The sequence below is a fragment of the Mobula birostris genome, chromosome 6, assembly GCF_030028105.1.
Source record: "Mobula birostris isolate sMobBir1 chromosome 6, sMobBir1.hap1, whole genome shotgun sequence".
Lineage (NCBI taxonomy): Eukaryota > Metazoa > Chordata > Chondrichthyes > Myliobatiformes > Myliobatidae > Mobula > Mobula birostris.
The window spans coordinates 120547734-120571243 of record NC_092375.1 but is presented as its reverse complement, the minus strand read 5'-3'; the positions used below and the strand labels follow the sequence as shown (position 1 = coordinate 120571243).

General features: G+C 42.5%; 1 protein-coding gene across 2 annotated transcripts in view; it reads right to left on the bottom strand.

Moving 5' to 3' along the window:
* Positions 1-23510, bottom strand: part of LOC140199331 (sentrin-specific protease 2-like) — an 86044-nt gene that overhangs the window by 47364 nt on the left and 15170 nt on the right. For both annotated transcript variants that reach the window (XM_072261187.1, XM_072261188.1), the window contains 4 exons: positions 23246-23321; positions 22591-22711; positions 11467-11582; positions 4346-4446 (listed from right to left, as the gene is read on the bottom strand). In XM_072261187.1, the coding sequence (XP_072117288.1) occupies positions 4346-4446; positions 11467-11582; positions 22591-22711; positions 23246-23321 (414 nt within the window). The remainder of the gene's footprint in view (positions 1-4345; positions 4447-11466; positions 11583-22590; positions 22712-23245; positions 23322-23510) is intronic.

The following is a 23510-nucleotide window of genomic DNA, read 5'->3' as shown; positions in this document are numbered from 1 at the left end:
TCCGTCCACCCAGAATCAGAGAGGAATGAATTAATCAAAGTTGCAGATTTATTAGGAAGGTCCGTAGAGGAGCTGAACGGTCCAAAGCTGGAGATAAACAGGTATTAAGATCTTCGCCCCAGACCAATGAAAACTCATTCAAATTCGGGAACTGATTGAATAATGATTTATAAAATTCCGGACAATCCATATTAGGAGCATAAACATTAACCAAAACTATCTTTTTATTAAATAGTAGACCATTAACCAGTAGAAATCTACCATTCGGATCAGAAATAATATCATGTTGTATAAAAGTAACTGAGGAGTCTATAAAAATAGAGACGCCTCGAATCTTAGCGTTGGAGTTCGAATGAAACTGTTGTTCCTTCCAGAATTTAAAAAAACGTAGTCTGTCCCCCCTCCGCACATAGGTCTCTTGTAAAAATAAAATTTGTGCTTTAAGTCTCCGGAACACTTTAAAAACTTTTTTTCCTTTTAATAGGATGATTAAGACCATTAGTATTCCAGGAGACAAAATTAATAATAGACTCCATAAACCCTAAAGTCAACCCGCAACAAGGAGGATTGACGATAGGCTCGACCCATGAACCCGGAAAGGGAACAGAATAAATAAGAGGTACCGGGAAGGAGAACGCAACCAATACTTCAATAGTGTACATAGCCCAAGAAAAAAGAAACTAAAACCTGAAACCCCTCCCACCACCCCCCACCCCATGACCCCAAGGCTAAATCTAACACAGACCAGCCAGAAAGAAGCAAGCACTAAAACTACCCCCATGACTTCCGGTATACGCTCCCTAAAAAAAGTGTAAATATAAAAAAGATCAGCTAGTTATAAAACAATAAAAGAATAAAAAAAAAGGTAAATCAATTAAAACAAACACTTAAATATAACAGAGAAAAAGCCAGAAACTATAAAAAAAACCGCAACAAACCCCAGATGCTATGAGTAAACAAAAAAAGAAATGAAATTATTAACATAAACTAGTTATGAAAACCTACAAAAAGAAGTAGATTTAAAAACTACAAAATTTAAGGCCTCAAAGGAAATACGTAGAATGACGGTGAGGGAATAACCACCCAGAGTCCCCTGGGAAAAAGAAAGGAATGACGCAGATAGAAAGAAAGTTTAGCAACCATATTAATTAATCAAAAATAAACTTTTCTGCCCATATAAGGCAAAAAAAAATTAAGACTGACAAATTCACAACCTCCGATCAAACGGAGATAGTTAAAAATTACGATTAGGATGTTGAAGGTGAAAATTGATCCAGATAACTCTGGGCATCCGATGGAGATTCAAAAAAACGGAGGGCTCCATCCAACGTATGACTCCTTAGACGTGCAGGGTAAAGCAACGCTGGTTTTAAATCCATCTTGTAGAGTTCCGACATCACAGATCTGTAATGAACCCGTTGATCCCGAATTGGTTTACTGAAATCCTCCACGAATCGGAACTTAAGATCCAAAAAATCAATGTAACCTTTAGATCAAACGAAACGAAACAGTTTCTCCTTGTCTTGAAAGTAATGAAAGTGTAAGATGACATGTCGAGGTTTATCTGACTTAGACAAGTATGATGGAACTCTGTGAGCACGATCCAATAACGGTGGCTGGTCAGGAAATACAGTAGGAAATGCATCTTTTAAAAGTTGAGAAAAATACTTCATAGGGTTATCAGATTCAACAGCTTCACGCACCCCAATCATTCGAAGATTCTGCCGTCGCATTCTGGATTCTAAGTCAGAGTTTTTAAAGGTCAGAAAGTCAAGTTTCTTCTTCATTACATTAATTGTTTCTTCAATTTTCTCCATCTTGAGTTCATTTTGTTGCGTGGATTTTTGAAGATCAGATATAGCCGACTGATGTTCCGTAATAGATGTTTGTATCTTATCGACTGAATCGGCAATTTTCTGGAAACTAATTGAAATTTCCGCACGAATCAGCTCCGTAACAGGGTTGAAATTTCCCTTTGAATTAGCTCTGATATAGCTTTCAAAGTCAGCGGAGGAAAATCGGTACCTTTCAGTCTAACCGGAGGTTTGCCGTCCTTCCCATTTTTTCCATTCTTAGACATAGCAGACCTTAAAAGCATGCGATTATCAAAGAGCCCAATTTATTTCAAAATATTGTAAAAGTCGATGCCTTAATGGTTAATTAAAATATAGCTGATCATAAGAAGAAAAACTCAGAGGAAATGGAGCGAGTCAAGAACACGACTTCACTCCATGAGCTCTACCGGAAGTCTCCCATAAGTTCTATATTAACATATTTTTACAAGAATTGAACGGGGGTACAAGAGTTGTATGGCGCATCTGAACTCATGCGTGAAGAAATTGACGCATGGAATGTCAAAGGTTGGCCACTCCTGATCTCGAGGAAAATGGGCAGTTAATGCTTTGGGTCAAACTGCTTCATTAAAGAGTAGGGGGAGATAGCTGTTTGATTTCTAGTCTTTAAACAGAAATGACATTAGATAGGAAGAGGATCCTTGACTGATTTCCACCTGACTAATCCAGATGCTGTTGGAAAGAAACATGGAACCAGAACCAATAGTTTTGGTGAAAAGCAAGCGGGTGAAGGCAAAGGCATAGTCAATGTTTTGGGTCATGACCCTGCATCAGTACTGAGAGAGTAGAGGACAAATAATATAAAGAGGTCAGAGAGAGGGTTAATAGACAAATTATGGTTCCAGCCACATACAGGATGATGGGCAGATGGAGCCAGCTGAGATAGGAAAAGTAGACCAAGGAATAAGAAACCCCAGACAGAAAGGTGTGTGGATGACAGGCAGATGGGGGAAGGGTAATGAATCTAGGTTGCCAAAGAGAGAGAGTAGGAACACAAGGGTTGTATTACCTGAAATCAGAAAATTTTTTGATGAGGTGTCATATTAGAGCAGTTGAAGCCAGTTTCATTGTGTCAAGTGCTAATTAGCACGCCTTACAGTTCAAGTGTTTTAAACCAGAGCAGCATGTGTTCAACTAAGATCAAGTACAAGGTAGGTAAATTTATTAAGGCAACTTCTACCCTTCATTGGATTTCCTTGTATTACATTGTAATCCTATCCTTTGTGGTTATCAGCTCCACCAGTAAATCAAATTACTTTAGGGTCACTTATAGAACACTTCGCAAAATTTGTGGAATCTGCACAATGCAGTGACAGTCACTAATATTATATTCGCCCTCAATGCCCTCGGGACTTCCCTTTTTAACTGTCGAAGGTGGGGAATTTAAGCATCTTACTTCGATGATTATCAGTGAGCCAGGATAAACATCAGAGTGTTGCATACCTACAAGGTCCAAAGATATATTTGTTTTTAGCTTTTTGAGTGGTGAAAGGTAGTGGGGTTTACAGCTTCCTTTACTCTAAATGAATTCTATTCTATAGAAGCAGCATATATGGGTTCCAGCTTTGAACAGGAATGGTGTACAGAATGTTTCATAGAAACACAGGAAAACAGGAGTAGGAGTAGGTCATCCTACCCTTTGAATCTGCTCTGCCATTCAACATAATGATTGTTTCTGTTTGTTCTCCATATCCCTTGACCCTTCCAGCCCCAAGAACAACATACAACTCCTTTATGACCTGGCTTCATCTGCTTTCTGTGGTAGAGAATTCCACAGGTTCACTACTCTTTGGGAGAAGAAATTTCTCCTCATCTCAGTCTTTAATAGCTTATCCTTCAACTTTGGACTGTGATCCTGCAGCTGGATTGCCTTACCATCTAGAATACTCTACCTGCATGTAGTCTCTCCTGAATTATTAGAATTTTGCAGGTGTTTATAAGCTTAATTAACCTAATCTTTCTTCTTGTACTCTTTCTACTTGGATTTAATACTGTTCAAAAAAGAGTCTTTACCAGGTCTTTAGTTATTGAGGAAGTTTGAGAGGGCTGGCACATTTTACTTTGGAAAGGTGAAGGTTCAAGCAAAAGTGATCAAGGACTTTGAAATAATTTTGATTGCAGAAGGAAGAGAAGGTGATTTACTAAACTGTAAATGAGCTATAGTATGGCTTGCTTCAATGATTGATTCGAACCTTCAAATTATGATGGAAAGGTGAACATGAATGTCAAACTCCCTGATGAATGGTCTTTGATCTAAAACATTAACTGCTTCTGTTTTCTGACATGCTACCTGCACTCACTGAACATTTCTTGTTTTTATTTCATATTCAGCATGTTTATTTTATTCTGATCTCCAAATTAAGATCTTTGTTTATTATCTCCACCACATGAATATTGGCACATTAGTAACCGTTAAAACTACTTCGAAGATCTTCCAACATAATCAAACATAAACTTCTCTCAGTAAAAGTTGCTAAAGTAGCCCCACTCACCTACTTCATCCACTCTGAATGATAAAGGTTTACTTTCAAAGCTGCCTTGTTTTTCTTTGTATCCTGCCCTTGATTGATGGCACTGGTTGGGATTGGCTGGTCTAGAAACAAAGACAATATGTGTGAAGCCTGCTGAGAAGTCTGGTGTCAAGTGAAAATAATATTGGGGAATAATTAGGAATCATCTTCTGATTAATTTCCACTTTTCACATAGAAAGCTTTACCTTAACAAAAATAAATTAAGCAAAAACATAAGACTGCTGGGGATACTCAGGAATTTCTGCAATTTTGAAAAGGTTTTCAGTAGCCCCATTGAAATATGATAAATATAAATACTGTATGTTGTTAATAAATGATCTATAAGGAGGAAATGAGGAGAAGTATTTACATATAGTTGCCAGGATCTGGAATTTAAAGAGATGGTGGAAGTAAGAGTCATAAACTTAAAAGGGAATAGGACCAAGTTGCAGGATTCCAGACCAAGAAAACAAAAAACTATGAGACTATACAGTGGCATGCAAAAGTTTGGGCATCCTGGTCAAAATTGTTACTGTGAATAGCTAAGTGAGTAAAAAAATGACCTGATTTCCAAAAGGCATAAAGTTAAAGATGACACATTTCTTTAATATTTTAAGCAAGATTACTTTTTTATTTTCATCTTTTACAGTTTCAAAATAACAAAAAAGGAAAAGGGCCCAAAGCAAAAGTTTGGGCACCCTGCACGGTCAGTACTTAGTAACACCCCCTTTGGCAAGTATCACAGCTTGTAAACGCTTTCTGTAGCCAGCTAAGTGTCTTTCAGTTCTTGTTTGGGGGATTTTCACCCATTCTTCCTTGCAAAAGGCTTCTAGTTCTGTGAGGTACTTGGGTTGTCATGCATGCACTGCTCTTTTGAGGTCTATCCACAGATTTTCGATGATGTTTAGGTCAGGGGACTGTGAAGGCCACGGCAAAACCTTCAGCTTGCGCCTCTTGAGATAGTCCATTGTGAGTTTTGAGGTGTGTTTAGGATTATTATCCTGTTGTAGAAGCCATCCTCTTTTCACCTTCAGCTTTTTTACAGAGGGTATGATGTTTGGTTCCAGAATTTGCTGGTATTTAATTGAACTCATTCTTTTCTCTAACAGTGAAATGTTCCCCATGCCACTGGCTGCAACACAAGCTCAGAGCGTGATCGATTCACTCCCGTGTTTAACAGTTGGAGAGGGGTTCTTTTCATGAAATTCTGCACCCTTTTTTCTTCAAACATACCTTTGCTCATTGCGGCCAAAAAGTTCTATTTTAGCTTCATCAATCCACAGGACTTGTTTCCAAAATGCATCAGGCTTGTTTAGATGTTCCTTTGCAAACTTCTGATGCTGAATTTTGTGGTGAGGACACAGGAAAGGTTTTCTTCTGATGACTCTTCCATGAAGGTCATATTTGTGCAGGTGTCGCTGCACAGTAGAACAGTGCACCACCACTCCAGAGTCTGCTAAATCTTCCTGAAGGTCTTTTGCAGTCAAACGGGGGTTTTGATTTGCCTTCCTAGCAATCCTACGAGCAGTTCTCTCAGAAAGTTTTCTTGGTCTTCCAGACTTCAACTTGACCTCCACCGTTCCTGTTAACTGCTATTTCTTAATTACATTAAGAACTAAAAAATGGCTACCTGAAAACACTTTGCTATCTTCTTATAGCCTTCTCCTGCTTTGTGGGCATCAATTATTTTAATCTTCAGACTGCTAGGCAGCTGCTTAGAGGAGCCCATGGCTGCTGATTGTTCGGACAAGGTTTGAGGAGTCAGGGTATTTATAAAGCTTTGAAATTTACATAACCTGGCCTTTCCTAATGATGATTGTGAACAAGCCATAGCCCTAACAAGCTAATTAAGGTCTGAGACCTTGGTAAAAGTTATCTGAGAACTCAAATCTCTTGGGGTGCCCAAACTTTTGCATGGTGCTCCTTTCCCTTTTTCCCCCTCTCTAAAATTGTATAAAACAAAAATAATACACTAATCTTGCTTAAAATGTTGAAAAGAATGTTTCAACTTTAATTTTATGACTTTTGGAGATCAGTTCATCTTCTACTCACTTAACTATTCACAGTAACAGAAATTTTGACCAGGAGTGCCCAAACTTTTGCATGCCACTGTATATAAAACAACTATTTTGAAAGAACATGACCAATATCTTTTCAGGCACGTGTTCTTAGTTCCGTATGCTCTGGAAGCAAAAAAAAAAACACTTCATAAAACTTCAATTAAAACATTAATTGCTGAGAAAATGAAATAATGGGTGAATACACATGTAAATTTTATGTTGGAAAAAGAGAGAGAAAAACTTTAAAGGCGAAGAAACTAGCTTTGCTATGGGTGCAGTTCATCAGTATGAACAGCAGCAAAGGGTCAGATCTGGCCTACTGGAAACCTCAGTGAAAACAACCCTGCTTTGTGGACCATGTCTTCATTTAGAAAGTTAACATTACAATATTTTTCAAAGAATGATAGTTGCACCACATTTAGATATTTGTGTGTATAAATCCCACACCTGGTCATTCTAATCCTGCAGTCCCCATTAAATTTGTCCCATCTTGTTTTGATTTGAGTCTCCTTATATTTATTTTAAAATTACATCAAATATAATAAATGCAATTTTACCAATTTTATATTTTACCATCTTTTCTCATTTATTTAGTGAGGTGTGAAAAATGTGATGCCTTAAGTAAGGGTAGGTTAGGACAGAATAGAGATCTATGCTGACAATCGTCATTATTTGCCAGAAACATTTACATGTATTACGAAATTTGCTATGGTTTGTTGGTACAACTTGGAACAAAAAACAACGTTCAATAATTGTAAAAAATAAAGATTTATATAAAAATTAAAAGTGGAAGAATGGATATATCATATCATTACGATCTAATTCCACTTACCTGCATAAATTCCATATCCTTTTATACCTTGCTCACTCAAATACCTGTCCAGATGCCTCTTAAATGGTGTTACTGTTTTTGCCTCCACTACCTTCTCTGCCAGCTCATCCTAGATACCAACTACTTTGTATGAAAACGTTACTCCTCAGATCCCCTTTAAAGCACCTTCCTGACATCTTGAACCTATGGCCTCAAGTTTTAGACACCCTTACTATGAGACGCTGGCTATCTACCTTATCAATATCTCTTATATTTTTATAAACCTTTATTATATAAACTACAAACGAAAGACAGGCACCCAGTCACCCAAATGACTGCAGTAGTTTAAACTAATGTGATAATTTTACATGATATTTATCCTAACAACATTTCTGTCAGCATACTGCCACAAAGAAATAAAATAGAGTTTAGAGTGACCTCAAGTCACCACAATAATAAAATATTCTTACCTCCTGTTTCCTTGCAGCTGATCAGGATTTTGCTTTTACACTATTATCAACTCTTGAATAGTTTCTAAGTTGCGTAGGAGTGCAAATTCAATTCCTTATAACCAAGTTCTTTATATGAAACTTGCACACAAGGCATTTATATATCTGAACTGACCTTCAACACCATATCCGTTGATGAGTGAAGCTAATGAGACTTCACAAGATGGAATATTTTTCCTGTCATAGCCATTCTATATAGGGAGAGTTATACCAGCAGTAACATATACTTAGCTAACTTCTGGTTGTACATTGATAAAACACTGCAAAAGATAAGTAACCAGCAGCTGAAATTTATGGTTATGCTTTAATTAAAATTACAACTTTGATGAAATATAATTGATGGATCAGTTTTTACTGAAGTTTTTATTAAAGGATGAATCAGTTTAACATCAGTCTAATCCAAAACCAATTCTACACATTTAACCTGTGTGTAAAGGACAAGGGACAGTAGAACAAGCATATGCAAGGCATCAGAGGATATTTGAAATACAAGGCAACTATAGCAAATCAGGATTAAGTCCAGATGAACGTTATATTTTTTTGCAGGAAATGGATGTCACTGGTCAAGATTGGTATTTAATACCCACCCCCAAGTGCCTCTTAAGTAATTAGCAGTCAAATACATTTGGATTTGGAGTCACACACAGGCCATACTGGCTAAAGACATTCCTTCCCTAAAAGACATCAATAAAATAGATGAGCCTTTAAACAGCAAAGCATGGATTACTGTTTTTTTCAGTATTGAAACTAATTTTTAAACTTCAATCAACATACATTATTAGAATTTAAATTCCCCAGTTTTCTTGGTTGAATTTCAACTCGTATCCCAGAATCAATGGTCCCCAAATCTAACTGCAGGATAATTTTCTCAACTACTTTATCATACTAGTATCAATACCGCTTTTGTTAGATCTGTTCTAACTCATGTCAGACGGTTGTTTCTGGATTTCAGTTCGGTCCCACAGACCTTGGTGAATAACCTTGGTCTGAATACGCCACTATGGAATTGGATGTTGGACTTCTTATGGTCATATGGTCAGGGTGCACAACCATTCTTCCTTCCCCATCATCCTCAATACAAGCTTCCTCCAGGGATGTGTGCTGAGCCCACCGCTGTACACTCTGCTCACACATGACTGCACAAATAAACACCCAAGTAATCATACTGTCAAGTACACTGATGACAAGACAGTGGTGGGGTTCATCACCTACAACAGGGGTCCCCAACCTTCTTTGCACCACGGACCGGTTTAATATTGACAATATTCTTGCGGACTGGCCGACTGGGAGCGGGGGGGGGGGGGGGGGGTGGTGTTAATCACCACCGGGATATAGGTGATGAGTCAACTATAAGTCACTTATAAGTGGCTAATACACTCAATTTCGTTTTTAAAAGGGTTTATCTAACGAATTTAATATTAAACACACAGCGGATATTTTCCCTCGCATGAATATAGTGATAAGTCAATTATAAGTCACTTATAAGTCAATAGCATCATAACATTTTAAGTAACATTTGGATATTAAACACGCAGCGCATATTTTCCTCGTCTGAACACTTAAAATCATTGCAACACACCAATATCGCTGAATCAGTGGGAGCCCTGGACTTGTTTCCCTGCAACCAGACAGTCCCATCGAGGGGTGATGGGAGACAGCGGTACTCGAAAGGGGTTCCTTATGTCCAGTCTATTCTGCAATTTAGTTTTTGTTGCATTCATTGCAGAAAACCCCACTTCGCGGAGATATGATGTTCGAAATGAAAGCAACGTTTTCAGTGCTTTCGTGGCTATCTCAGGATATTCAGCCTTGACTGATCCAGAATGCCGGCAGAGATGTTATGTCAAACATACTTTTCAGTTCACCGTCATTTGCAAGCTCGAGGAGTTGATCTTCTTCCAGCGCTGACATGGATGATTCACCGGGGACATTCACAAATGGGTCACGGACCAATTCCTTTGCACGTCTTGGGTCATTTGTGGTTGGGAAGTAACTCCTGAATTCTGTCGACAGCGAAGGTAGGTGATCGCGCACCAGCTGTGAGAAGGACGGTGCAGCCTCAGTCTCTCCCAAAATCCCAGCTAATGTTGGGAACATGTCAAATATGCCCCTGTCCACTCACCGTCCCTACAGTTTCAGTTTGGCTTTGAAAGCAGACACTTTATCTGCCAACCTGAAGACAGTTGTCATTCTCTGTTAAGATCAGGCAACATTTTTCGGCTAGCCAGCATTTCCCTGTGTGTGACACAGTGTGTAGACTGGCATTCAGGAGCAACCTCTTTGACTCGGGTAGCGAAACCAGACAGCCATCCAGTCATAGCTGCAGCCCCGTCTCTGCATATTCCAGCACAGAATGACCAGTCCAGTTTGCCTGACATGTAGTCATTCAAAGACTTGAATAGTTCTTTCCCAGTTGTGTTAGTTGGCAGCGGCAGTGCACACAACATATCCTCGTGCACATCGTCTTGAACTATATATCACACATAAACCAGCAGCATTGCCTTGTTGTCGACATTGGTAGACTCGTCGACCTGGATAACATACCATGGTGACTTGTTAAGCCGTTCCAACAGCTGTGCTTCGATGTCCTCCGCTATGTCATCGATTCTCCTTGAAACTGTGGTAGCTGAAAGAGAAACCTGTGCCATCTTGTTAGCTGCAGCTTCTCCCAACAGTTCACAGCACATGTCCTTGGCAGCAGGCAGAATCAATTCTTCACCAACAGTGAAAGGCTTCTTAGCCTTAGCAATACGGCTAGCCACTAAGTACGACGCTGTTGGAGCAGCAGCATTTGTGGAGGTGGTGGCTCTCGGCACTTGCTTCTCTTCCGCTTGCTCACATTTTTTTCCACTCAAAAAACTCAACAGGTTTGTCTTTAAATGCAGGGAGCTTGGACTCAAGGTGCCGAAGCAGTTTTGAGGGCTTCATTGCCTCATTAGACAGCTTGTCTCCACGTATCACACACAGGGGGCTTGGAGCATGCGAGTCACCGGTCGCAATAAAGCCATATTTTACGTACGACTCGTCGTATTTTCTGTTGAAGGAAGTTTTTTTTTTGCAGTCTCAGCCTCAGCTGTCTCTGCGTTATCATCATCGTTCGGCCTTTTATGTCCCCTACCACCTCTTCCAAAGAAACTCTCAAGCGACGTTTGTTTTTTACTCATCGAGTAGTTGTAGGTTAATGACCGACTGATGAACTCACATGCGTTCAAGTTCAACAGTGGACGTGACAGGGAATGAGGAAAGGTGCAGCTGACTCATATTGTTTCATATCGCCAAATCATATTGTTTCCTCGCAGCCCAGTAGCACATGCTTTGCGGCCCGGTACCGATAGGGGACCATTGCTGTAAAATATATGTCTCGCAAATCTCCTATAAATTTTGTCTCTCTCACTTTAAAGCTATACCCTCTAGTACCTGACATTTTCACCTTGGGGTAAAAAGGACTCTTAACTATCTACCCTATCTACACTTCATAAAATTTTATCTTCTCCCACCTGAAAATTCCTCAGCCCCTGACTCTCTAGAAAAAACAACCCTGGTTTGTCCTACCTTTCCTTATTGTTAATATTCTCTAATTCAGGCAGCATCCTGCTTGGCCTTGATGTCATACTTTTAGAAACATCATGTCTTGAATCACATCCAGTCTTGCACTGAATGCAGACACAGAATAAAAACAAGTTACTACTAGAATAGACTGAAATATAAACCTCTGGTACTAACACATGTATTGCTTTGGAAGTAGATACTGAGGGTTGCTGTTGAGACTTCTTCTCTAATCCCGCAGCTACCAGGCGTAGCAGGAGTTTATACTTTTCCTTCTCATCCTTTTCTATGCTCTACAGAGGAAGTAGAAAACAATATTTAAATTGTGAACATTTCTCCCAAGGCTTCCTTTCCCAAAGTTCATACAAAAGTAGTAGAGAAACGTAGCACCATTTTATACATGCAAATCAAGATTGTTAGTGCCGGACAGTTCAATCATTGGCCACATGCACATTTCCTGCATGATAGATGGATCATGAATAACCATCAAGAACAGGAACCAACAACAGTTCAAAGTCAAAGTAAACTTATTGTCAAAGTACATCCATGTTACCTTGAGCTTTATTTTCTTGCAGGCATTCGTAGGAAAATAAGTGCAAAAGAACTTAAGAAGAACAATACATAAACAAAGACCAACAAAAACCAATGTGCAAAAGAAGACAAGTTGTGCAAATAAAAAATAAATAACACCCAGAACATGAGTTGTAAACTCATGAGTTGTGGTGTCTTTGATAGAGAGTTTGTGGGCTGTGGAATCAATTTAGAGTTGCAGTGAATGAAGGAGGAAATCGGGTGGGGGGGGGGGAGAGTAGCGGTTCAGGAACTTGATAGTTGTAGAGTAATAAATGTTTCTGAACTTGGTGGTTCTTGTATCCAATGATAGTAGGAGAAGACAGCATAATCTAGGTGATGGGGGTCTTTGATAATGGATGCTGCTTTCTTGTGATAGCGCACCATATAAGTGTGCTCAATGGGGGGGGGAGGGCTTTTTCAGTGATGGACTGGGCTGTGTCCCCCACTTTCTGAAGGCTGTTCCATTCCCAGGCATTGATGTTTCCATTCTAGGTTGTGATGCAATGAGTTAGGATACCCTCTATTGTGCATTTACAGAAGTCTGTCAACACATCATAGCCACTCTGCTCCGCCCGTACATGGTGCTACTATTGGAGTCTACAAAGCAAGTGGTCCTGCTGGAAATTACTGTCCCCTGGGAAGACCGGATTGAAGAGGCCTACAAGCGCAAGAGGGCTAGATACACAGATCTTGTTGCAGAATGCTGGAGCGTTGGCTGGAGAGCTCGCTGTGAGCCAGTCGAAGTTGGGTGCTGGGGCTTTGCTGGCCATTCAGTACAGCGGACTCTAAAACTCCTTGGAGTTAAAGGACTGCAGTGCAGAAGAGCCACCAAGAACATTCTGGAGTCTGCTGAAAAGGCCTCGTGGTGGTGGATCCGTGGATTAGTGCGCCACTTGACACAAGTCGGGGGCTGATCACCCTCCGCTGGGTCGCCTGGTTGAGGTTGTCTGACGATTAAAGACCTGAAACACCCTATGACCCCGGGCTCATCACTGAAGACGTGACCAAGAAGCACCAGAAGGTGTATTCTACAACTACCACATCTGGCTCAGCCAGTGACCTCCAGAAAAGTCTGGATGACGACCATGAATAGAATGGTGACGGCTGGAGAGACAGCAGACAACGTGGAAAGACGGCAAACGGGGCAGCGAGGGCTAGCACCCCGAACTGCAACTCCTGTGAGGGAGCACCCAAACAAGCTACGAAGAACCCTTATGAAGAACAATCCCCCAAGGATGCCCGGCGGGGGGGGGAGGGGGGGAATGAGTATCCCAATCAGATGGACCTATTGGCAATGACTCAAGCAAACGGACAATTGACTATGAGTGTAGTCTGTATCTGCAGCAAGGTGTTGAAAAACCTGAGACGTCTGAAGATCCACCAGACAAAGATGGCCTGCTTAAGGAGGGAACAAGTGAAGCAACACACAGGAGCAGTAGCAAGTTCTGTGGTGCTGACTACAGAACCTGGTCAGGCAGTGGAGGAGTCCGGCCTGGAGTCACCCCACAGTGCCCGGAATCTCCAAGCAACACAAGTCCCCCCAATGAGCAGAAAGTCGGAACAGCATCAGGTGAAGTGGCCTGCCGCTGACAAGAAGGAGTGGCTCCAGTTGGATGAGGATGTAGACAAGATTCTGGAGGCAATATCGAAGAGCATTGTTGACCAGAAGCTCCGGACTATGTGCACCCTCATAATGAGCATGGGCTCAGAACAGTTTGGCGTCAAGGAAAAGCATGGAACAAGTAATCCAGCGAGACCAAACCAGCGGGAACTGAAGATCAGCCAGCTGAGACAAGAACTCAAATCTCTGAAGTGCCAATTTAAGTTGGCCAAGGAGGAGGAGAAAACTGCCCTGTCAGACCTCACAGATATCATAAGGAGGAGGCTCATCACACTCAGGCGGGCTGTGTGGCACCGAAGGAAGGGCAAGAAGAGGGCCCAAAAGCACAGCACTTTCATTACCAATCCCTTCGGCTTCACCAAGAGGATATCAGGACAGAGGTGACGTGGCCACCTCACTTGTTCTGTTGAGGAGATAAACCACCATCTCAGTACCACTTTCAGTGACACCTTGAGAGAGCAGGACCTCGGCCCGTGTGAGGCACTGGTGACACATCCAAAACCGGTGACCCAATTCAACATCTCTGAACCCACCCTGAAGGAGGTCAAAGAAGCAGTCAAAGCAGCAAGAGGAAGTTCCACCCCTGGCCCCAGCGGAGTGCCTTACAAAGTCTACAAGCGGTGCCCAAGGCTCCTTGTGCGACTCTGGAAGATCTTAAAGGTGATCTGGCGGAGAGGAAAGGTCGCTGCTCAGTGGAGGCACATGGAGGGTGTCTGGATACCAAAAGAAGAGGATTCAAGCAACATCGAGTAGTTTCGTATTATCTCGCTGCTCAGCATTGAAGGTAAGATCTTCTTCAAGATCGTTGCCAACGTTTAACTGAGTTCCTCTTGAAGAGTGGATACATAGACACCTCAGTACAGAAGGGGGGAGTCCCAGGAGTACCTGGATGCCTAGAGCACACAGGAGCAGTGACCCAGCTGATCTGGGAGGCAAGGAAGAACAGAGATCTTGCAGCACTCTGGCTAGACCTAACCAACGCCTATGGACCCATCCCACACAAGCTTGTTGAAATAGCACTGACAAGACACCATGTTCCAGAGATGATCCAAAACCTCATTCTGGACTATTACAGCAATTTTAGGTTGAGAGTCTCCTCAGGGTCACTAACATCCGCCTGGCATCAGCTGAAGAAGGGCATAATCACTGGCTGTAAAATCTCTGTGTCACTCTTCTCATTGGCCATGCACATGATTGTCAAGTCAGCGGAGGTGGAATATACAAGCCTCATGTCTAGATCTGGCACTCAGCAGCCCCCCCCCACCCCCCATTAGAGCATTCAGGGATGACCTGACAGTGATGGCAACATCCGTCCCTGGGTGCAGATGGCTCCTTCAAGGGCTGGAACAGCTCATCTCAAGGGCAAGGATGAGCTTTAACCAGCCAAGTCCAGGTCTCTGGTCCTGAAGAAGGGAAGAGTGGCCAACTGGTTCCGCTTTACCCTGGGAGGGATCCAGATTCCAACGGTGACAGAAAAACCAGTCAAGAGCCTGGGCACGATCTTCGACAGTTCCCTGAAGGACACAGCCTCACTTCAACAAACCAGGAGCGACTTGATAACCTGGCTCACTGCGATTGACAAATTGGGGCTTCCAGGAAAATTCAAAGCCTGGATATACCAAACCAGAGTCCTGCCAAGGCTACTCTGGTCCTTTCTAGTCTACGAGGTGCCAATGTCAACAGTGGAGGCTCTAGAGAAGACCATCAGTCAGTTTCTCCGGAGGTGGTTGGGGCTCCCCTGGGCCTTAAGCAGCATTGCCCTGTATGGGCATTCCACCAAGCTGCAGCTCCCCATCAGCGGCCTATTAGAGGAATTCAAAGTCACTCAAGCCAGGGAGGTTATGATGCACCGAGACTCCTCTGATGTTAAAGTGGCTTCGGCAGGAATCCACGTAAAGACCGGAAGGAAGTGGCAGGCACAGGAAGCTGTCGACAGAGCGGAGGCATGACTGCGGCACAACATTTCGGTGGGCACTGTGGCGGTGGGGCGGGCAGGACTGGGCTGTTTTCCCATAACACGCTACGACAAAGCCCGTGGAAAGGAGAAGCATCAACTGGTTCAGAATGAGATACGAGCAGAAGTGGAGGAAGAACGACACAGCAAGATGGTCGGCATGTACAAACAAGGTGCCTGGACTAGATGGGAGCATGCAGAACCTTGCAAGTTCACTTGAACAGAGCTCTGGAGAGCCGAACACATTGCACATCAAGTTTCTCATCCAATCAGTCTATGACGTTCTCCCAAGCCCGGCCAACCTGCACAGGTGGGGCATGGCAAACACTCCAGCATGCCAACTGTGCCAAAGGAGGGGCACCTTGGAACATATCCTAAGTTGCTGCCCGAAGGCGTTGGGGGAAGGGCAATACCGCTGGCGTCATGACCAAGTCCTAAGGTCTATGGCAGACGCAATCAGCACAGTGATTCAAGACAGCAAAAATAAGCACGCTCCCAAACAGTCCATCACCTTTATTAGAGTGGGAGAGAAGGCTCAACATCGGCCTAGCTCCTTGGGAGGGCTTCTTGCCACTGCACGAGACTAGCAGTTCCAAGTCGACCTAGGGAGGCAGCTCAAGTTCCCAGAGAACATCGCAGCCACTCCGCTCTGCCCGGACATGGTGTTAATATCGGAGTCTACAAAGCAAGTGGTCCTGCTGGAAATTACTGTTCCCTGGGAAGACCGGATTGAAGAGGCCAACGAGCGCAAGAGGGCTAGATACACAGATCTTGTTGCAGAATGCTGGAGCAATGGCTGGAGAGCTCGCTGTGAGCTAGTCGAAGTTGGGTGCCGGGGCTTTGCTGGCCATTCAGTACAGCGGACTCCTTGGAGTTAAAGGACTGCAGTGCAGAAGAGCCACCAAGAACATTCTGGAGGCTGCTGAAAAGGCCTCACGGTGGCTGTGGATCCAGAGGGGGGATCTGTGGATTAGTGCGCCACTTGGACACAAGTCGGGGGCTGATCACCCTTGGCTGGGTCGATTGGGGAGGGGTGTCTGATGATTAAAGACCTGAAACACCCTATGACCCCGGGTTCATCACTGAAGATGTGTCCAAGTAGCACCAGAAGGTGTATTCTACAACTAGGTGACAAGGCAAATTTATGAACTAAGAAAGTAGAGATACTATTGTGCCTTTTTAGCAATGGCACTTTCGTGCTGGTCCCAGGAGAGATCCTCTGAAAGGATGACACCAAGGAATTGAAAGTTACTGACCCTCTCTACCTCTGATCCCCTAATGAGGAGTGGCTCATGGACCTCTGGCTTCTTCCTCCTGTAGTTGATAATCAGCTCTTTGGTTTTGCTGATACTGAATGAGATTGTTGTAGGTACGAGGATGGGGTAATTGGTGTGCAGCATGCAGAGTCTGCGAGGAAAAATAGGCACTTAGTTTATAGGGCAAAATTCTAGTCAGTGGGATGGGTTGAAGTGTGTCTATTTTAATGCAAGAATTATTAGGAGCTAGGGTAATGAACTTAGAGCATGGGTCAGTACATGGAACTATGATGTTGTGGCCGTTACAGAGACTTGGCTGTCACAAGGGCAGGGCTGGCTGCTAGATGCTCCGGGGTTTTATATGTTTCGAAAGGAAGAGGGAAGGAGGTGAAAGAGGTGGGCAGTGTCTTTGCTAATCAGGGATGATATCATAACTACAGAAAGGAAGGATGTTGTGGGGAGAATCTCCACTGAATCAGTGTAGGTGGAAGTCAGAAACAGGATGGGAACAATCATTCTATTAGGAGTCATCTATAGACCCTCAATAGCAACAGGGACACTGAGGAACAGATCAGGAAGAACAGATGTTGGAAAGGTGCAAAAATAACAGGGTTGTTGTCATGGGGGACTTCAACTGCCCTAATGTTGATTAGCATATCTTCAGTGCAAAAGGTTTGGATGGGTCCAGAATTTGTTAGGTATTTCCAGGAAGGATTCCTGACTTAATACGTTGACAAGTTGACTAGGAGAGGCCATACTAGGTTTGGTGCTAGACAATGAACCAGGTCAGGTGTCAGATCCTTCAGTGGATGAGCACTTCGGAGATAGTGACCACAACTCTCAGAGCTTTATCATAGTCTTGGAGAAGATTGGGAGTGGACGGTTTGGGAAAATACTTAATTATGTTATTAAAGAGGAACTGGAGAGCCTAAATTGGGAACACATGTACTCAGGAAAAATCACAACAGAAATGTGGAGGTTGTTTAGGGAGCACTTGCTGGGGGTTCCGGATAGGTTTATCCCATTGAGGCACGGAAAGGACGGCAGGGTGAAGGAACCATGGTTGACACAAGATGAGGAACATCTAGTCAAAAGGAAGAAAGAAGCTTACTTATGGCTCAGGAAGCAATGATTAGACAGGGATGTAAAATTACAGGGTCGCCAGAAAAGAGCTGAAGAATGGACATAGAAGAGCTATAAGGGGGCATGAGAAGACCTTGGCAAGTAGGATTAAGGAAAACCCAAAGGTGTTCTACTTGTATGTGAAGGACAGGAGGATGACTAAAAGGAGGGTAGGACCTATCGGGGATAGTAAATAATCATGAGCCTGTAATTAGAGAGGATAGGGGAGGTCTTTAGTGAATATGTTCTTCGGTAGGAAAACAACAAGAGGGCCCTTGACAATTATGCGGACAATGTAACACATAAGCTAAGTCATGTTGATGCTAATAAAGAGGACGTGCTAGAACTTCTATGAGACATTAGGATAGATAAGTCCCCAGGGCCAGATGGGATGTTGCCCATGTTAATATTGGAAGAGATTACTGCACTCTTGATGATGATCTTTGCATACTCACTGGCCACAAAAGTAGTACCAAATAACTGGAGGGTGGCAAATGTTATTCATTTGTTCAAGAAAGGGTGTACGAATAATCCTGGGAATTATAAATCAGTGAATCTTACTTCAGTGGTGGGCAAATTATTGGAAACGATTCTTAGAGACAGGATTTATCCGTATTTGGAGAAGCATAGTCTGTTTAGGGATAGTCAGCATGACTTTGCGAGAGGAAAATCATGCCTCATGAGCCTGATTGTGATGAAGTGCTTTGGCAGGCTGGTGATGAAACATATCAACTCCTGCCTGAGAAGTGACTTGGATCTGCTCCAATTTGCCTACTATCACAAAACGTCTACAGCAGATGCCATCTCATTAACTCTTCCTTCAACCCTGGAACATCTGGACAGTGAAGATGCATACATCAGGATGTTTTTATCAATGACAGCTCAGCATTCAATACCATCATCCCCTCAAACTAATCAACAAGTTTCAAGACCTTGGCCTCAATACCACCTTGTGCAACTCAATCCTCGATTTCCTCACTTGCAGACTTCAGTTTCAAATGGCAAAAACATCTTCTCAATCTCCATCAGCACAAGGTGCACCAGAAGGCTGTGCACTTATTCCCCCTAGTCTAATCACTTTATACTTACGAATTTTGGCTAGGCCCTAACTCCAATGCTATATTTAAGTTTGCTGATCACACCACTGTCATTGCTGAATCAAACATGGTGACAAATCAGCATAAAGGAGGGTGCTCAAAAATCTGGCTGAGTGGTGCCCCAACAACCTCTCACTCAACGTCAATAAGACCAAGGAGTTGATTATTGAGTTCAGGAGGAGGAAATCAGAGGTCTATCTGTCAGTCCTCATCAGGGGATCAGAAGTGGAGAGGGTCAACAACTTTAAATTCCTCAGTATTATCATTCCAGAGGAACTGTCCGGGGCCCAGCATGTAAATACCATTACGAAGAAAGCATGGCAAGGCCTCAACTTCTTTAGAAGTTTGCGAAAATTCAGCATGACATCTAAAACTTTGACAAACTTCTACAGATGTGTGGTGGAGAGTATATTGACTTGTTGCATTACAGCTTGCATTGGAAAAACCAATACACTTGAATGGAAAATCCTACAAAAAGCAGTGGATACAGTCCAGTCCATTATGGGTAAAACCCTCCCCACCATTGAGCATATCTACAAACAGTACTGTCGCAGGAAAGCAATATCCTTCATCAAGGATCCCACCACCCCAGGCCATGCTCTTCTTCTCACTGCTGTCTTCAGGAAGAAGGTACTGGAAGTTCAAGACCCACATCACCAGGTTCAGGAGCGGTTATTACCCCTCAACCATCAGGTTCTTGAACCAGAGGGGATAACTTCACTTGCACCATCACTGAACTGTTCCCACAACTGATGGACTCACTTTCAAGGACTCTTCATCTTATGTTCTCGATATTTATTGCAGTTTGTTGTCTTTTGTACATTGGTTGCTCGTCCATCCTGCTGGGCACAGTCTTTCATTGATTCTATTGTATTTCTTGGATTTACTGTGTATGCCCTGTAGAAAACATACCTCAGGGTTGTACATGGTGACATGTATGTACTTTGATACTAAATTTACTTTGATCTTTGATTTAATTCTTTGAGGATGTGACAAAGTGTGTTCATGAAGGCAGACAGTAGATGTGGTGTATAAGGTGTTATTAAGGCTTTTGATAAGGGTTGCTCGTGGTAAGCATATTCTGAAAGTCAAAGGCATGGGATCCAGGAAAAGCTGGCTGTGTTGATACAAAATTGGTTTGCCTGTAGAAGGCAGAGCATGGTACAGGGTTAATGGCAGGATTCTTAGCAGTGGGGAGGAACAGAGGGAACTTGGGGCTCATGTCCATAGATCCCTCAAAGTTGCTGCACAAGCTGATAAAGCTGTTAAAAAGGCTTTTGGTGTGTTGGCCTTCATTAGTCGGAGGATTGAGGTAACAATGCAGCTCTTTAAAACCCTGGTTAGACCACTCTTGGAATGTTGTGTCTAGTTCTGGTCGCCTCATTATCGTAAGGATGTAGAAGCTTTAGGGAGGGTACAGAGGAGATTTACCAGGATACTGCCTAAACTAGAGGTCGTGTCTTACGAAAATAGGTTGAGTGACCTCTAAGGCAGTTCTCTTTGGAGTACAGGAAGATGAGAGGTAACTTGACCGAGGTGTACAAGATGATAAGAGGCATAGAGTGGATACCTAGAGACTTTTTCCTCAGAAATGGCTTATAAAAGAGGGCGTAATTTAAGTTACAGGTTCTACCCCCCCCCCCCCCCCCATCCGAAGGTAGAGCGTTCCTATGAAATGGTTCGTAAGCCGGAATGTTGTAAAGCGAAGAAGCAATTACCATTTATTTATATGGGAAAAATTTGTGAGCATTCGCAGACCCAAAAAATAAACTACCAAATCATGCAAATAACACATAAAACCTAAAATAACAGTAACATATAGTAAAAGCAGGAATGATATGATAAATACACAGCCTATATAAAGTAGAAATACTTTTCTACAATCATTGCTGCACTGTTCTCCACAGCGAAAATCTCGCGCAAGCTCTCTCGGCAGAAACACAGCGCAAGCGCTCTCGGCAGAAACACTCTCTCCAGTAACCTTTAAGCTATGAAGCTGCTAAATCATACCAAATAACGCATAAAAATACACAGCCTATATAAAGTAGAAATAACGTATGTACAGTATAGTATCATTACGCTAAGTGTAACACCCTTATGAGCTCTTTTAGGCTTTTCCGATACCTTAGAACTCATCTTGCTAACAGCTGCTCACAGGCACGTATTTAAGCAATGCCGGCTAGAATGCAGTTCTGGGGGAGGAGCTTGGCTACTCGGGGCGCGCGCTGCTTTTTTCGTGCGCTGCCTTTTTTTGTAACAGTGAAAACACCTTCTGTTAGTGAAAACAGGTAACTAATGTAGATCTTCCTCAGCGAGGTTTCGTAAAGGCAACGTTCAAAAAGCGGGGTAAACCTGTATTGGAGGAAAGTTTAGGGGGAGGATGTGAGAGGTATGATTTTTTTTTAAAGCACAGTGAACAGTGGTTTCAGGGATGGTGGTACAGGTAGTTACGTTAGGGGCACTTAAGAAACTCTTAAGAGAGGCACATGAATGACACAAGCATGGAGGATTATGTAGGAGGGAAGGATCTTAGGATGGAAGAAGGGGAGTTATGTAGGGTTACATGTAGGAGGGAAGGATCTTAGAAGCAGTTAAAAGGTTGGCACAACATTGTGACCCAAAGGGCTTATACTGTGCTGTAATGTTCTATGTTCTGTGTTCTAACTGGATGTGAAAGTACAGAGGAACATCTGGAGAAATTTCTGAAACGCTCGTTCGCTGCTGTCGTTACTGCGTGGTCGGGAATCTTTCAGAGGGTAGGCCTCAAAATCCCCGGCTTTGCCTGCTGTTGGCAACAGAGGTTGAGGTTCAATCGTTCGGATAGAGATGGCACTCGGTACTTGGTGTCGGAGAGCTGATCAGAGCTGGAAGTTTTCAGATGACTCAGTGTCGGACCGTGGTTGGCATGGCAGGGAGAGTTCTTCCTTCTCCCGTCTGTGTGAGACGTGGGACATTTGAGAGACTTTGAACTTTTACTGTGCTCACGGACTTCTTCATCAAGTTATGGTATTGTTACACTGTTTGTAACTATATGTTATAATTATGTGATTTTGTCAGTTTTTTCAGTCTTGGTCTGTCCTGTGTTTTGTGATATCACACCGGAGGAAATATTGTATCATTTCTTAATGCATGCATTACTAAATAACAATAAAAGAGGACTGTGTGTCCTCATAATCTAATCTAACTGCCCTTTTCTTTTGCCTTGTACCATTATCCTTCCATGCTGTCAAACCAGAGTGCCTTACAATCCCAGCTATGCAGCATCCAAATAGGCCCTTTGGCCCACCACGTCCAGGCATTGATCAGTTACCCAGCTATACTCATCCCTCTTACCAGCACTAAACCTATAGCCTTCTATGCTTCAGCAATTGAAGTACTTACCTAGATATATACTGTGTAAGTACCTGCTTCCACCACCCCCTCAGCCAGGGTGTTCCAGATTCCAGCAAAACCTATTCCTCCGATAATGTTAAAAGCTTGAGGACATAGTAAGAAAATTTTTCTCCTTATTCTAAATCTATCTAACATATCCTTGCCTCTCATAAATCTTGCTTACCTCCATCAGTTCCCCTTCAATTCATTTGCTCTAAGGAAAATAAATCCAACTTGTCTAGTCACGCTTGATAAATGGTGAGAATTGCCAGCAATTTCTAATATTATTTCAGATCTATTGTTCACCTGGTTCACAGTGCTGTGCCTGACACCTTTCCTTATTGATGGCGGCGTAGATGGAAGACTGTGGTGCTGTCGGGGTAAAGGCCACAGCTCACTAGCTTCTCCTGGAAGCTGATGGACTTTTCTGTCAAAGAAAAATACAGCATTTATTAAGCACCGTTCCAAATTTACTCAGTGCCTTTATAATGCTTTTGATATGTCCCTGTCCAGGAACACGAGCAATGTTCCATCCAATGGACAATTTAGGAATGAGAAGTTGCAAATAATGACCCCAACGCTGTGCATTGTTCAGCATGAGAAACTGGCTGGAAATGTCTTTGGAGTACAGCAAGTAACACTGTTCAGGTGGGAGAAAGATTTTACTTGTTTAAAGTAAAAGGACAGTTAGTCTTACATACTTCCCTTTACATTTCATTTAAGGTAAAATGCAAGCAGAATTGCCTACAAAAATAGAGATTTTTTTTAAATTTAAATTTCTATCTCAGTGTTTTTGTACAGTGCGATGCTACTCTCTAGCAGCTTAAGTGATTTGTCCTCAAGTACTTAGTTGTATCGCTGCTGCATAATATCACTGAAGCAATGCTTGCAAACACAGAAATGTATTTCAAGACTGACAAAATAGATAACTTGACTTTGTTACACGTCAAGCTATACTTACTTTTGCTTTATCTTGTCAAATTCACACACTTTTCTTTCATTCCCACGGATCTCCCTCCTCAGGTCCTGGTCAATATCTAACAAAATTAGTAACCAAAAAGCACCATGAATCTGCATCTTTAGGCCAGACCATCCTTGTAAGAAGTTGCTTTAATTACACGATGAATAGTCAAAGGTGCACATCTAACGTGCTAAATTATATAAAGTATTGAATCTCACTAATTACATTTTCCTTGTTTGACTTACAGTAAAAATTGTCACTGGAA